This window comes from Sebastes fasciatus, chromosome 22 (genome assembly GCF_043250625.1).
Source record: "Sebastes fasciatus isolate fSebFas1 chromosome 22, fSebFas1.pri, whole genome shotgun sequence".
NCBI lineage: Eukaryota > Metazoa > Chordata > Actinopteri > Perciformes > Sebastidae > Sebastes > Sebastes fasciatus.
This window is the reverse complement of record NC_133816.1, coordinates 25,239,726-25,257,170: the sequence shown is the minus strand read 5'-3', so window position 1 is coordinate 25,257,170 and position 17,445 is coordinate 25,239,726. Positions and strand designations below refer to the sequence as shown.

The window sequence follows — 17,445 nt, the reverse complement described above, 5'->3', positions numbered from 1 at the left end:
AATCTTTATCGTAAAAAAAAATTATCCAATTTAATCCCCAAATATTATTACTTATCAGGATTTTACTTGTAAACTTGTTTTCCTTGAAAATTCTGACATTTCTCAAAATATTAAGACTTTTCTCATAAGCTTACCTCAAAACATATAACTTACTCTTGTGAAATTACTAATTGCATTTGGGTAAATAATATTTTACCATCAGAATATAATTGTTTACAAAATATGCAAACTTTTTGTCTCGCGGAGAAATTCCAAAAGTGCCGATGAAATGTGAGGAAATACATTTATATTATTAATATATTATTACGTTAAATAAATATATACACGTTATCATTTTTTTAAATAATGTATTTTGATTATTTTGCTTCTTAATTTTAATTGTTTGCTTTTATCAGCATTTGTATATCAGTCCACATTCTCAGTTGTATTTTAATGATTTAATATAATGTTTTAATGAATTTGTTAATTTTTGCATTTATTTAAAAATAAATAAATAAATAATAAAATAAATAAACAAATGAATGAATGAATAAATGAATTAAAGAAATGAATGACGTAACGAAATGGGCGGTAACCATTGGCCGGTTCAGCCAATCAGGAGTGAATGCGGATATGCCAGAAGGACGCTGAGGATGGCGTCAGATTCAAACGGACCCTGGATCCGTGTCTCTGTAAGTGTTTATAAAGTTCACTAGGAGCTGTTTTCACCTGTTCTTGTTCATGTTTTATTCTAAGCAGGTGGTGTAGACCGATTTAAAGTTGGTTTGGACCAAATAAAGCTATAAATGCTGAATATTAACCGTGAAACGGCTCTTTGTTTGGGTTGTGTATCTATGGGAACAGAACTCCATTCACCAAATGTAGAATTTAATATTTGCTTGTTGGCTGACAACGTTATAGACATGTTATACAAATACTAAAAACACTCAGAGACTCGTTACGACCTTCTTTTAAAATCGGCTCATAATAGATCCACCAAGCTGCACTTTAAATGTGTTAAATCTCAACTCTTAGTTGTTGTTGACGGTAATGAAACACCGCAACGCCTGCAACGTTATAACGTGTAAAGGTGAAATTAAGAGGAAATCAGACATTCTGAGTGTTTTTTATAGAAGCCGAATTGTAAAGTTGATCAAATTAAGTCGTGAACCGCTTTAATACTGGTTGTAAATCGTATTTAACTCCGGTGACGTCATGGTGAGTGTGAACTAGATGGATTACAGTGCGTCTGCTGGCAAGGCAACATCAGCAGCCAAGCAACCGACCCAGTGGAGGTGATGGAGGAGGAGGAGAGAGAAGAGGAGAGAGGAGGAGAGAGGAGGAGGAGAGAGGAGGAGGAGGAGAGAGAAGCTGTAAAGAGTGTAAAACAGGCAGATATGATCTTAACCATGAGATCAGATCGGATCAGATATTCCTTTATTAGTCCCTCAGTGGGGAGATGTGCAGTGTACAGCAGCAAAGAGGATAGAGCAGAAAACAAGAAGCATCAGCTAACAGTAAAAAAAGAGATAAACAAAGTGTAACAAAATATGTTGCACAAGTGGAAAATGATATTGCACAGAGAGAATGAATGAATGAATGAATGAATGAATGCACCAGCACCGCTCCCAGTAGACCACTTACACACCAAAAACTGACAATAACCTGATATTTTCAGGTGGAATTTCATTTCATTCTCACTGTGCAATATCATTTTCCACCTGTGCAATTTTGTTAATAGTCTGTTTATTGTCACTCTAAATAAAGAGAATAGAGATACTGAATATATGTCATAGTAATAATGTGCATGTGAAATCCATCCTCAGGGTTATTGAAGTCATCCCGGCAGCGGAGCGATGCAGACAGAAGCAGCGGAGCGGAGGAGAAGGCATGGCCGGAGCAGGAGCCGACCCAGAGCCGCCGTCAGCTCTACCAGGAGCTCCGAGGAGGAGGCAGCAAGGTACACAGTTACTTTACCAAAAAACATAATAATATATATTACTACTTTTACTATTAATACAAGTATTACATTGCTACTCCTGCAACGTTAACATAATGTATGTTTGCATGCAATCTGAGGGATTATATGGATGCACCCAATGTGAAATTGCTAATATCTGCTGATACTGATCTGTTTTAGAAACAAGTCTAGTTTCTGACGAGTCCATCCTCAAGATACAAACACAAAATACATCCTCTCAACGTGCTGTATGTATATATGTTCTGTTTCAGGCTGAACGTTATCATCACCGCCATGCAGCAGAAAGAGAAGCAGGCAGGAGAGGAGGAAGAGGAGCGAGACGAAGGACGAGGGAGGGAGAGAAGGAGTGAGAGGGAGGTGAGGAGCGGGAGGACGGCGTCAGAAGGAGGCGAAGGAGGCGAGCGGTCGGAGAGGCTGAGGTGGAGAGTCCATCAGCTGGAGAAAGAGAAACTGGAGCTGACATCCAGCCACAACCAGGAGGTGAGAAACAAGGAAGTGCTTTATATCAGTGGCTAGTTTAATCTGCAGCAATGCATCATGGTCTATGAGGTCATCACCTGTCCTCTGAGAACCACGGGTCTCTAAGAAGTCAGAGAAACAGCTTTGTGGCGTGTTCTGATCTGAGAGGCTTTTTAAAGAGTTTATTCAGCTTCAGAAGGACGAAGAGGAGGATTTACTCTTCATCCTTCAGTTCATCACGAATATTCAACACATCAGGAGATACACCTGGATTCACCTGGACAGGAAGGGGATGAAATACGTCATCGTTGACTGTATTCTCTGACTTATGGGGTGATATCTTGTGATATCTATCAGTTAAATGTCTCCGTCCTCTCAGCTGTGCCGGCTGCAGGCGGCGCTGACCCGGCTCCGGTCCACGGTGGAGCGAGGAGAAGCTCAGCGGGTGGAGCTCCAGTACCAGCTGACCGCGAGCCAGAGAGACGCCGACCGAGCCGCCGAGCTCAGCCGGGACAACGAGCAGACTCTCACAGGTACGTGAATCAAACGCACCCTCACAGAGCGGCGGTGCTTTAACAGGAAGAGCAGCTGTAGTAGATGTGTGTGTGTGTGTGTGTGTGTGTGTGTGTGTGTGTGTGTGTGTGTGTGTGTGTGTGTGTGTGTGTGTGTGTGTGTGTGTGTGTGTGTGTGTGTGTGTGTGTGTGTGTGTGTGTGTGTGTGTTGGTTGTGTGTCAGAGCGAGCAGCAGAACTCCAGCAGACGGTCCACGAGCTGCAGAAAGTTCTGGACATCACCCGGCACGCCAGGGAGGAGGACCAGCATGCTTTGCAGCAGGACGTGAAGGAGCGCGACAGACTGATTCACAACCTGAGCTCAGAGAGCCAGCGGCTGCACCGACGGCTGCAGGTCACTCTCACTCTGAACATCAGCTCTTAGTGTTCTTCATCATGTATCATGTACCTAAACGTCTGCTCCTCCTCCAGGATCAGGACGAGGCTCTGGAAGAGGCGCAGAGGAGGATGGAGGAGGTGCAGAAGGAGAGAGAGAAGGAGGCCGAGGTGAACAGACGACAAGCCGACGAGCTGAAATACCTGGCGGAGAGAGAGGAGAGGAGCAGGAAGGAGAAGGAGGTGAGGAGAGGAGGAGGAGGGAGAAGGAGGTGAGGAGAGGAGGAGGAGGAAGAAGGAGGTGAGGAGAGGAGGGAGGAGCAAAGAGAAGGAGGTGAGGAGAGGAGCAGGAGGGAGAAGGAGGTGAGGAGAGAGAAGGAGATGAGGAGAGGAACAGGAGGGAGAAGGAAATGAGGAGAGGAGGAGGAGGGAGAAGGAGGTGAGGAGAGAGAAGGAGGTGAGGAGAGGAGGAGTTAGGAGTAGTAACAGCTGTTTCTCTCTCTCCAGGTGTGTGATCAGAAGAGGAGATCTCTGGAGGAGAACTTGGAGTCGGAGCGAGCAGCTCACCTGGAGTCAAAGTTCAACTCTGAGATCATCCAGGTGACTATTAATACAATATCACTCCTCTTCCTCTCTCATCCTCTTCACTCCTCTTCACTTCTCCTCTTCACTCCTCCTCCTCTTCCTCACTCATCCTCTTCACTCCTCTTCACTCCTCTTCACTCCTCCTCTTCAGCTGCGTGGTCGGGACCTGGAGGCGGCGCTGGCTGCGGAGCGGTCCGTCCAGCAGGAGGCGCTGCGTGACCTGGAGCTGCTGAGGTCTCAGTTCAGAGAGGTGGAGAGAGCCTCCAGCCTGGAGAGAGAGAGGAGCAGCAGCACCGAGCGAGCTCTGCAGCGGTGAGACCGACCCAACAGAACCTTTAAACAGAATCTAGTATCTGATGGAATAAACACAATAAACACAATAAACACAGTCAGACAAGAGAAAACACAAAAACACAAGAACTGCAAAAGACAAGAATCATAAATATAAAAGAGAAATGTACAATAATAAATCTGTAACGTGAAGAATAATAACTGAACTCTGACATCAAACAAGAACAACAGATTAGACTTCAGTGATTTATTTATTTATTAACATATCTCTCTCTCTCTCTCTCTCTCTCTCTCTCTCTCTCTCTGTCTCTCTCTCTCTCTGTCTCTCGCTCTCTCTCTCTCTCTGTCTCGCTCTCGCTCTCTCTCTGTCTCTCTCTCTCTCTCTCTCTCTGTCTCTCTCTCTCTGTCTCTCTCTCTGTCTCTCTCTGTCTCTGTCTCTCTCTCTGTCTCTCTCTCTCTCTCTCTCTCTCTTATATATGACGTATAATATATCAATAGAATTAACTTAATAAAATCGAATATGTTGCTTCAATTAATTAACATTTTCATTGAACTAATTCGTTTTTTATTTTAGTTTGATAATAAAATAATAGTTACAGTCACGTTCTAGGTTGTCATAATTTTTAAATATTTAATTGATTTAAATTATTTATTTAATAGAGTAGAAATATTTTTAATAGTACATTTTTTATTATATTTATTTATATATTTTATACATGTTTATTGTGTTTCTGGGAGGAAGTTGTTTTAGTTTATGTATGAATATATTCATTTATACGTGTGTGTGTGTGTTCAGGCTGCAGACGGAGTACGAGCAGTGCAAGTCTGACCTGAGCGTTGCCGTGGAGACGGAGAGGACGATGACCTCTGACCTCACAGAGAGGCTGGAGGAGGAGAAGAGACGGCACGCCGACACACACACACTGCTGGAGCAGGTAGCACACACACACACAAACACACAAACACACACGCACACACCTTCACAACCGTCAGTGTGAATGTTAGGAACATGTTTAATTTCTTCTTCTGTGGTTAGGAGGCTCAGAGACGGCGTGATACAGAGGGATGTATGAAGGTCATCAGAGAAACACTCCAACAGCACGCCACCACAGGTAAACACACACACACACACACACACACACACACACACACACACACACACACACACACACAGGTAAACACTCCACACACACACACACACACACACACACACACATACACAGGTAAACACTCCACACATACACACACACATACACACACACATACACACACATAAACACACAAACACACACACACAGGTAAACGCTCCACACACACACACACACACACACACACACACACATACACAGGTAAACACTCCACACACATACACACACACACACATACACACACATAAACACACAAACACACACACACAGGTAAACGCTCCACACACACACCTGCTGTACACTAATGATTCCAGAGGGTAACTCTGTGTGTGTGTGTGTGTGTGTGTGTGTGTGTGTGTGTGTGCAGGCACTGGTCCTCCAGCAAAGGATGATGGGAAGCGGAGTCCCTCTGCTGACGTCCTGCAGCTGCTGAAGACGACACTCGGCGCCGCCGAGTCGGCCCGCCGGCGTCTGGAAACGACTGACGGACAGGTCAGAGATCTGCTGTTTGCGTCGGAGCGGCTGCACGAGCAGAACCAGAGTCTGAGACGGCTGACCTCAGATCAGAGCCGGCAGACGGAGGTAACACGTCTGATCTCAGACCAGACCTCCCAGACCAGACCTCATCGGGAAGTTAGAGGTTTTAACTCTAAGACTCTTTTACGTGTCCTCTCTCCAGGAGTCACTGCAGGCGGCGGTCAAACTGGAGGAGGAGGTCAGTCGCCTTCGCCAGGAGAGCTTTGATTGGTCGTCTCAGAGCCGAGGTCTGCAGGCCGAGCTGGAGAAAGAGAGGGAGGAGAGGGAGAAAGAGTGGGAGGAGAGGGAGAAAGAGAGGGAGGAGAGGGAGAAAGAGAGGGAGAAGGAGCAGGAGGAGAGGACGGCAGAGGTCCAGAAGCTAACAGACCACTATGAGACAGAGTCAAAGGTGATTATATACACTTATTTAACTCTCTTTGTGTCTCTGTGTGTCTTCGTGTCCCCCACGTCGTCCCCGGGTGTTGTTGGACTACAGAGCAGCGTAACGTCGTTATGTTGGGAACATTTAATTAAACTGTTGTATGATGCTGAGTAAATCCTATAAAAGGACACCATCACACTGGGTCTCTCTGTGTGTGTCTCAGGCCCGTCTGTCCTTCGTCTACTGCGTCTACCAGCGCCTGCTGGCCGGCTGCGTCCTCCTCCATCAGCCCCAGAGCATCCTGGGTGATTTCACCTGGAACGAGCTGTGTGAGGTCATCAACGAACAGGTCGACCAGCTGACCTCTGACCTCCGCAAGGCCAACGACCAGGTGAAGAGTGATCTCACAGCTATTTGATCCTTTACACTCGTACTTCAACAGAGAACACGTTAAAAGAGCTTCAAAGCTCACCTGTCCTGATCACCTCTCTCTCTCTCTCTCTCTCTCTCTGTAGATCGCCCACCTGCAGGGTGTGTGTGAGAAGAAGAGTGTGTGTGTGCGTGAGCTGCAGCGCAGTCAGGAGAGCGTGTTGTCTCGTCTGGAGGAGAGCGTGAGGAGGAGGGAGGAGGCGTGGAGCAGCCAGCACACACACACTGTGGCACAGCTGCACAACGAGCTGCAGGTAACACACACACACACACACACACACACACACACACACACACACACACACATACACACACACACACACACACACACACACACACACACACACACACACACACACACACAGCCGTCCCTCAGGTGTTTCTCTCCTTCTCTAAAAGTGATCTGCAGTGAGTCGTCTCTCCCTGCAGCGACAGAGACGCTCAGAGCTGAGTCAGCACAGCGAGCTGATGGTGAAGATGAAGGAGGAAGTTTCCAGTCGACTGTCCCTCGTGAAGTGATGAGATACTAAAATCATCACTTCACGTCCAACTTCTCTGTCCCCAAGAGGACAGACTCACTTCACAGCAACTGTTGTACACAAGTAGAGCAGAAGAGCTGGAAGAAAAGATAAACATAGGAACAATGAAAGAGATGAAAACACTGACTGGGATTGAGTCTTATAGCTGCAGAACTTCACGTTCCTTCAGTATCACAGTAATCCAGTGAGAGTTGTCTGAACATCCATGAGTACTCTGCAGACGGGAGCTGATCAGAGATAATTCGGCACACTTTTAATGGTGCCAGTTTGATTCTGGTTTTAAATCGCCATAAATGGTCCCAATCGGTTTCATTCTACCAGCTGAGGATCGATGTTTTAGTGGTTTGTCTTCATCATTGTCTTCCTCTCTGTCTCTCAGGTGTGTCGCTCTCAGTGCGACTCTCTCCGTGACCACGCCTCCTCTCTGGAGCTCCACGTCTCCTCGCTGACCTCCGACCTCTCCCGGCTCCGGGGCCTCCTCTCTCACGGCCGCGGGGAGTCGGCCTCCTTCCTGTCGGCGTGCGCCCTGCTGGCCGGGACGCTGAGACACACCCAGCGCCGCCTGCAGACGCTCTCCGAGCAGAAGGCGCTCCTGTCCAGACGGCTGGCGGAGAGGGAGGAGCTTGAGGAGGAGGTGAGGAGGCTGGTCGGAGCGCTGGGAGGTGAGGAAGATGGTGGCGAAGAAGAGGAGGGGAGGAGGAGGAGGGCAGTGAGGAGGTGGAGGAGGAGTGTGTGTGTGGTGTTGGCGGTGAGGAGGTGGTGTTCTCTGAGCAAACAGACAACAGTGTTGTTTCGGCTGGAGAGAGGCGGCGGCGGCGTTCTGGCTGTGTGCGTCTGTGGAGACGCGGCGGCAACGAAGGATCCAGATGCAGCGAGCTCAGGTCGGTGGTCACTTCCTCCTCAACAGGAAACAGTATTATTATTATTATTCCAGATGAATGGTAGAAAATAGAAGAATGATTTGAGTTTGTATTTTAGATGATGAAGATGATGATGAAGATGGAGGGGTGTGTGCTCGCTGGCTTCGCTCTAAAAGTCTCTCCTCCATCATCCTGTCCTCCACGGCCGACCTGCAGGGGGCGCTAGCACACACCGGTAACCACTCACACATACAGTATATGATAATGCCCTGTTCTCTGTCAGTAACCATGGTGACCTCATCACGACGTCATCACTAAAACGATCTCCCTCTGACTCTCTAGGCTCCGCCCCTCCAGACGTGACGTCAGCAGCTCGTTCTGCTTTGTCCCGCCTCCTGGATCACCTCCTCGACCAATCGGACGCGGCATCCAGTGTGGGCGAGGACACGCTGAGCGGCCGGCTGCGGCTCGGCCTGAGCAGGCTGACGCCACCGCAGCCCAACACGAAGGTCACTCACCAACACACACACACACACACACACACACACACACACACACACATGATCACATGCTTCAGTCAGTGTATCTTCTCCAGCTGACCTTTGACCTCCCCTCAGGCCCTGGTGTCCAGCCTCCAGCAGCACTTCCTGCTCTTCAGCCAACGGCTGCACTCGGCCGAGGTGGAGAGGCGGAGCCTGAGGCTGGAGGTGGCCAATCTGAAGAGAGGACGGCGGCAGGAGAGAGAGGTGAGGCTCAACACACACACCTGTAGTGTGTGTCTGATGAACACACACACCTGACTCTGTGTGTGTGTGTGTGTGTGTGCAGGTCCCAACGCAGCGCTTCCACAGTGTGTGTGTGGAGCTCCGTCAGGCGCTGAGCAGGGAACAGGAAGCCCAGACGCTCATCCAGGAACAGACCAACCAGCTGCACACGCTGCAGCTCCGAGGCAACGCGCACGCCGCCGAGCAGATGGACACGCAGCGCACGCTGAGCCACGCCACACAGGTACGTCACGCACGCGTCATTTTACAGGTCAGCTGTTTGAATCTCGTCTGCCACGGAGCCACAGAGTTGAGGTAGCCTGCTGCCCTCCGCCTACATGATGAAGCATAATTCATTCATTCATTTTACTACATCACCTCTCTCTAGTCTCTGTCGGAGGCTCGGCAGGACGTGAGCCGGAAGGAGCGCTCGCTGAGGATTCTGGGTAAGCACCTGTCGGGGGTGCAGAGGGAGAGGAAGCAGCTGGAGGAGAGGCTGCGGCGAGTCGAGGACGAGCTGAGGGACGCCGCCGGGTAACGCACACCTCTCCTACCTTCCTCGCTCTCTCTCGTGTCGTCGTGTTCCAGCAGGCGTTTATTCTCTCTCGTTGTTTCTGTCGTAGACGTAAAGAATGTCTGATCAGCAACATGAAGGCTGCAGAGAGCAGCTACAAGGAGGTCAGAGAGAGTCTCGTCCAATCACGTGGCTCCCTGTCAGCTCAGCCCCGCCCCCTGCCGTTACCCAGGGAACACCTGGAGCTGAGTGGAGCAGAGAGCATCATGGGAGCTCCTGAGGTGGCAGCGTGCCAGGTAACGGGAGACTTTTCTTCTGAAGCACAGAATCATCATCCCTCCATCATCCCTCCATCCATTCATTCTCTCTCTCTCTCTCTCTCTCTCTCTCTCTCTCTCTCCAGAGTCTCCTCTCCTCCGTCTCTCAGCTCTATCACACCTGCAGCTCCAGGATCGACTGGCTGGAGCAGGAAGTCTCCGCCCACCGCGGTCATGTGATCGCGCTGCGCAGCGAGCTGCAGGACGCCTGTCTCCGTGACAACCTGGCCTACGTCCCGGTGAGACGTTTTCACTTTAATATGAATGTTCTGGTTTTAGAGTTCCTACAAGGAGCTTTGGTTCAGAGTCCATTCAGAAAACATCTGGTTTTACTGCAGCTGGGTCTGACAGCCTGCCCCCCCCCCCCCCCCCCCTCAGTCCTGTTCTGGTTCTAATAATAATACAAATAATAATAATAATAATAATATTAATAATACAAAATAAAAATATTTATAACAATAATGATAATAACAAATATTACCATAATAACAAAATAATAAAAACAACAATAATATGTATATGTATAACAATAAAAATAACAATAATAATAATAAAAATATTATAACAAACAAAATAATAAAAATAATAGTAACAATAATAATAAAAAATATCAATAATGATGTATATAATTGTAACAACAAAATAAAAATAATAAAATAACTATAATAATATTAACAATAATGATAATAATAATGATAATCTAATAATTTCATGTTGTTTAAGTTTCAGGTGGCGAAGTTTCCTGAAACTTTTCCATTCGCCGGCGTGGAAACCCCTCAACCCGTTCCCCTCTCTGATTTGTCGAAGGAGCCGCCAGTCAGGCTAAGCACCGCCCCCTCCCAGACAAACCCTGCCCCCTCCCAGACAAACCCCGCCCCCTCGCCGCCGCCCCTCTCCGAACCTGTCAGGGGCCCCAGAACGAAGGAGAGGAGAGCCGCGAGGAAGAACAGAGACAGAGGAGGGAGGAGGTAGAACGTTTGGGAATACCAGTCCTGGAAAAGTCTTGAACGTAGTCCTGGAAGGTCCTGGAAGGTCCTGGAAAGATGTGAAGTTTACCGTCCACACAATCAGAACGGACTCAGCTGTGTGTGTGTGTGTGTGTGTGTGTGTGTGTGTGTGTGTGTGTGTGTGTGTAATGTGAATAAAAGATGTTGAAACGAACTGAAACGGGAAAAGTTTTCAACCAGAAGAAGAAAAAATACGACAAACATTTTATTTTATTTCAGTACTGCTGAATCAGCACCACGACTCTGACACACACACACACACTCACCCTTAGGCTCTCAGAGTGTGTGTGTGTGGAGACGTCTTTTACAAAGAGACTTAATCTGCTGTCACACACACACACACACACACACACACACACACACACACACGCACACACACAGCGTTGTGCTGATTCAGCCAAACAGAATTCTTCTATCTCTGGAGGTGTTTGTCGTTCTATCACTCCCCCTCCTCCTCCTCCTCCTCCTCTTCATCCTCCTCTTCATCCTCCTCTTCCTCCTCCTGCGTCTTTTCTTAACGCCACACTCACACTAACAAAGATGAATCTAAAACCCGTGTTTTACATGTATATATATTTTGGTGGGGGGGTGTGAGGAGCTTTAAGACGACAGCGTGAAAGAGGACGTCTCGTCGTCCTGTCCCAGTCGGTGTTAACTGGTGTGACTGGTGGACAGTGGGAGCCATTAAAGCTCTTCATTTGTTGACTCTCCTGTCACTGGTTTTCAATGGAACGGCTAGCTTAGCTTAGCATCGTCGACAGGACGGCTGACTCCGGCGTTTCCATTGAGTCTCAGAAGTGACGGGTTTTATTCATCGGGAAGCCGGTCGGCGGCGTGGCGGTTCAGAGTTTGTCCCGCTCTCAGACGACAGATTAAGACTAATTCCTGGAGTGATGAGGATAAAACACATAATCCCAAAACAAAGAGAGGCTTCCGGCGGCGAGCGACACGACGGGATCACACACTTCCACCGCCGCCGCGCTGCGTTTCAAATGACCAGCAGCAGCAACAGGAAGTCAAATCACACTGATCATCAGCGACCAGAACGCACCTCCAGCTTCTCACCTACCGTACACCTGTCTACCACACATATAAACTCACCGGCCACTTTATTAGGTACACCTGTCTACCACACATACTGTATATATACTACTGTATGTTATATACTACTGTATGTTATAAACTACTGTATGTTATATACTACTGTATGTTGTATACTACTGTATGTTATATACTACTGTATGTTATAAACTACTGTATGTTATATACTACTGTATGTTATATACTACTGTATGTTATATACTACTGTATGTTATAAACTACTGTATGTTATATACTACTGTATGTTATAAACTACTGTATGTTATATACTACTGTATGTTATAAACTACTGTATGTTATATACTACTGTATGTTATATACTACTGTATGTTATATACTACTGTATGTTATAAACTACTGTATGTTATATACTACTGTATGTTATATACTACTGTATGTTATAAACTACTGTATGTTATAAACTACTGTATGTTATATACTACTGTATGTTATAAACTACTGTATGTTATAAACTACTGTATGTTATATACTACTGTATGTTATATACTACTGTATGTTATATACTACTGTATGTTATAAACTACTGTATGTTATAAACTACTGTATGTTATATACTACTGTATGTTATAAACTACTGTATGTTATATACTACTGTATGTTATATACTACTGTATATACTACTGTATGTTATATACTACTGTATGTTATAAACTACTGTATGTTATAAACTACTGTATGTTATATACTACTGTATGTTATATACTACTGTATGTTATATACTACTGTATGTTATAAACTACTGTATGTTATATACTACTGTATGTTATATACTACTGTATGTTATATACTACTGTATGTTATAAACTACTGTATGTTATAAACTACTGTATGTTATATACTACTGTATGTTATAAACTACTGTATGTTATAAACGTTATATCTGCACTTTCTACCATTTAATGTCTTTTCTTTTTATATGTATTTAATGAGCGTTGATGGAGGGACATATTTTGTAATTGTTGTGCAGAATAAAATAACTAAACTATGAAAGATGAAGGCGATCAAACCTACTGATAGAATAAAACCTTTTTAGCAGTCGCCATCTGGTCGTCTTTGTCTTGGTTTTTGGTCGTCACCATCTTGTTTTTTTTTGGTGTCTTCAGATGTGGTCGTGTTTACCGTGTTCACGAGAAGCGTCCATATGAACGCCCCTCTCTCGTGATATTCACGACCTCGTGAGCGTCTCATTCCGGAGCGAAACGCTGGACTTTGACAGATAATCCCGTGTTATCCCGTCGTCACTTAGTCACGTCTCCGCTGACTGTAATCCTCTGCTCGCTCCTAAAGTCCTAACAGGATTATAAATGTGAAAGGAGCGTCCTTTCATTGAATATCAGAGCTGTGCAGAGTGGTGGACGCACAGGCCTGTGAGGATGAGGATGATGATGAGGATGATGAGAGGAAAAGTTGTTTTCCAAGTTGAAGCTCATTAGAAAAAGAATACAAATAAAAAGACGTCCAAAGAAAACAAAAGTACAAAAAGACTTGGTAACTGAATGTCAGCGTCCTGTTTGTTGTTGTCCCGTATGAATATTCAGCCACGTTTTCATCTGGAAACTTCTTCATGTGGGCGCGTCCTCCTGCCTGCTGTCCTAGTTGTACCTGCGACAACAACAACACACACACTTAAACACACACAGTGACGGCAGCAGAGCCAAGTTGGCGTCTCTACAAAGAGAACCCCCCCCCCACAACACAGCAGTAATGACACAGATCTGAAGGGGGCGGATCCACACATGGACTCAGAGGGGTGGGAACAGGGACTGGAGGTTGGTGGGGGGGGGAGGACGGTGAACACACACACTCTGACAGAGAAACCAGACGGGAGGACACACACACACTAAATGTCCTGTTAAATACGTAATATTCACCACACACACGGAGACTTTAGTGTCATGTAAAATTCACCTCCTGAAGACGACGTTTGAGGCGACAAATGACAGAAAAGTGACCGAGAGGGAAAAGATGTCAGCGAGTTGTTGAAGCACCGAGCTGCTGCTGCTCATTATGGAAATCTCAGGGTTATCACAACCTGCTTTATTCACATAACCAAACCACGTCTGACTCCGGTTTGAGGTACAAAATAACCATAAACCTCTCCTCACGGTACAAAGTGGGAAAGAGTTAAAATAGAATAAAATAAAGATTATCAATAAGGTGCAAATACCAAATGTACAAAAACCATCTTGGGTTTTGGTCGTCTCCCTCTTGGTTTTTATTTGTTTACACAAAGGTAAAAGTTGATATCACATAGACAACAACAGATGTGATGGAGAGGTGCAAAAAAACTGTCAAACTGTCAGAGGAGCTTAATGAAAAGAGAATAAAATATAAAATGATTTAATGATTAATGTAACAAGTTATTTTATATAGATGCAGTAGGTGGTTATGTAAAGTATGTGCATGTATAAATGGGTATATACACTATATACAGTATATAGAGTATATACAGCATGCTTAGAGTTGTTTTTTGTTTGCAATAAGTCAAGTTTTTGGGGGATGTTTTTCTCCAGCAGAGTTTTGCTTTGTCCCGATTCAGTTTGTGTTTATTCCATAAAGAGGATCTCCCAGTACAGCCGAGGACTGGAGAGCATCTCATCTAGTGACCCCCTATCTACCAGGGTTGTACTTCTTCATCGGACCGTGACCTGGAGTGCACACCGGGGCGGTTTGGGGGGTCAGTACCTCCAAGACTGAGGCCGATGTTGGAGTATCTTTGGGTCTGGTTTGGCATCAGAGGATGGATGTGGGAGTCTCCTCGTTGTGTTTCTGGTGTGAAACTAACGGCGTGATCTGGTTCAGAGAGTTTATACGGGACCAGGACGCGGCGAGGAGGTGGTACCGCCGCTGCGTTTCAAACAAGACCCCTCTGAGAGGTTCTGGTTGGGAAGTGTGTCAGCGAACGGCGGTGATCACACACACCGACGGAGCGCTATCGTCTGATATTCTAATTAGTACGACATCAAAACAGGAAAGAGGTCCACCGGCTCCCAGCAGACAGCAGCCTGTCCAACAGCCCTACCTTCACTGTGTGTGTGTGTGTGTGTGTGTGTGTGTGTGTGTGTGTGTGTGTGTGTGTGTGTGTGTGTGTGTGTGTGTGTGTGCGCACGCCTCACATCGACAACATCAGAAACTTTTCAGGTCATTTCTGCTCCGGGGAGGAAAACGGTGAAGTCGTCCTTTCTTGCAGATTTCTGTCTCTTTGTTCTTTCTGACGGCAGGTTTTTCTTCTTCAGGTTTTCCTCGTTGCTCAAAGACACTTCAACAGGGAATATAGTGGGAATCAAACCTGCGACAGCACGACCGCAGCAAACCTTCCTTTACTTTTGTCCGTCTTTAACCCTTCCTACTGAGCAGTGAACTACTGTGAAGACACTCAGGGTTCAATGTCTCACTCAAGGACACTTGGACATGCAGACTCGTGTCCCCACGATGTCGGTTTACCTTCAAATCATACAGATAACTGACCATCATTTAGGACTACATTAATATTGTGTTTTTTAATGATAATTTATTGTGTTTGTGTAGATTTTATATGTAATTTTACATGAAATGTGAGGTCATATTTTACCGATTTATTTATCTTTTGGGGTTTTCGGCCGTCTCCATTTAACCTCCTTCAGCTAGTATCACATGGTTGGTACCGATGGATTCATCAGATGTTGTAGTTGCAGATGACCCCGGTATCTTCACTCCATCTTTAAAACTGAGCTGCTAAAACCTAAAAATCACAAGTTAATGAGTTAAAGAAATTAGTGGCGTTGAAACCAACGTGTTATCGTGTTAACTTTGACAGCCCTAATAATCAGCGAAATGTATTTAAAGTATTAAAAGTGAAAGTTCTCATTATGAAGAAACAAGAAAAGAATAAGACTACACTAGAATTATGAAATATTTAATTTTAGAAAATACTTGAAAGAAGTTCATTGGCGTTAAAAACAAACTGGGATATTCTTACAGAACTGGCAAATTTAATTATTTCAAAAACAACAAAATATGACACAAAGGACTCAAGTTAGAACCCTGTGTGTGTTGGACGTTATCATTCCTTTAACCTTGTGTGTGTGTGTGTGTGTGTGTGTGTGTGTGTGTGTGTGTGTGTGTGTGTGTGTGTGTGTGCGTCTGTGTGTGTGTGTGTGTGTGTTTAACAGTGTGTGAGTGTGGCGGCGGGCCAGGTGCCCTACTGTCACCCTGATTCAATCTGACCCTCAGGGGGGAGGAACCTTCCTCACAGAGGGGAGCTGTTTCCCAGGGGACACGGAGAATGATGGACACACAGAGGACAGCTACTTTTACCTGCAACCGAGTATTTCCACACTGTGGTACTTTTACTCAAGTACTTCTTCCAGCTCTGATACTTTCCCTCCTCTTCCTCTTCTGCCTCTACCTGTGACCTCTGACCTCTGACCTCTGACCCCCTTATTATCATCATCATCATCATCATCATCCTCATTCTGATTATCTGCTGAACAGAGAGGAGGAAGAGGAGGTGAAGATGGAGCATCGATCCATCGTCCAATCACAGGAGTGGAGCGCCGTCAGAGGGAGGAGTCGACGGATGGAGAGAATAAATGAGTGAATATCTGAGAGGGAGAGTTTAATAGTGAAGAGATGGAGAGAAAGAAAGAAAGAAGATGAAACACCACTGAAGACACAGAATAAATAGAATAAGAGAAACGAGAAGATAAAGAAGAGAGGAATATAAAGAGAAGAAAAGAGAGGTGGAGGAACGAGTGAAGGAGATTTGTGGTGAATTAAACGACAGGTCAGAATGGTTTTATATCACTAATACTAATTATATATCAATAGAATAGTTATTGTTGTTAATATTCATTATGTAAATTCTGTTTGAGAATGTGTACAAATATTTTATTATTTTAATATTCAAGCACAACGTTCAGCTTTTTAATGTAAATGACATTTAGATTTAATATATTTTCATTTCACTCATCAGCTACAAGCAAGGCAAATTATGAGATGCTCATATCTATTAACAAAAATCAATATTTGATTTGCTATTTGTTAATATTTGTTATTTCATTGTTTTAATTTTGCTTATTTACTTATTTATTTATATCTGTTTTGAAAAGTGTATATAAATAAATGTATAATAATAATGAATAATTGGATTGGAAATATGATAAAAAAAATACATTAAATTCCATTAAAAACCTTTAATTAAAATCTAAACAAGCAGAAAAAAATAGCTTTATAAGAAGTATGATATAAAATATGCAAATTAATATAAGATTATAAAATGTATTAAAGCTATTTTGAAGAATTAATAATAAATAGTTTCTTTGAGGTATGGAGTTTACTTTAAATGAACAAAATAATTAAAAATAATAAGTTAAATATTATTATTATTATTTCATCAAAGAAAATGAAAGATAAAAACAAATTGATTTTTATAATCTGGATTGAAAATATAAGCAGAACAACGTAAAATATGTAAATTAATAGAAGAACATAAAATACATTTTAAATAACTAATTGTTTCTTTGAGAAGGTGAGTTTATTCTAAATAAACTAAAAATTTAAAAATAATAATAAAGTAAAATCTTTCATCGCTTTATTATTTTATCTGTATATAAACAATCATTCTAACTAATAAAATATAAAAACAATAAATACAACTATTACTGAATTTTAATAAGATCTCAATG

General features: G+C 44.3%; 1 protein-coding gene across 1 annotated transcript; it reads left to right on the top strand.

The window, feature by feature from the left end:
* Positions 1-548: 548 nt before the first annotated feature.
* On the top strand, positions 549-10,778 carry ccdc171 (coiled-coil domain containing 171). The gene is made up of 23 exons (XM_074624188.1): positions 549-671; positions 1,806-1,939; positions 2,212-2,440; positions 2,799-2,952; positions 3,155-3,324; positions 3,402-3,548; positions 3,813-3,905; positions 4,042-4,202; positions 4,978-5,116; positions 5,218-5,293; positions 5,697-5,911; positions 6,009-6,254; positions 6,451-6,618; positions 6,743-6,910; positions 7,575-8,076; positions 8,174-8,290; positions 8,398-8,564; positions 8,673-8,801; positions 8,884-9,063; positions 9,208-9,353; positions 9,443-9,629; positions 9,737-9,889; positions 10,380-10,778. Exons 2-23 carry the CDS (start codon positions 1,836-1,838, stop codon positions 10,620-10,622), a joined length of 3,894 nt encoding a protein of 1,297 aa, XP_074480289.1. The 5' UTR covers positions 549-671; positions 1,806-1,835; the 3' UTR covers positions 10,623-10,778.
* Positions 10,779-17,445: the final 6,667 nt, after the last annotated feature.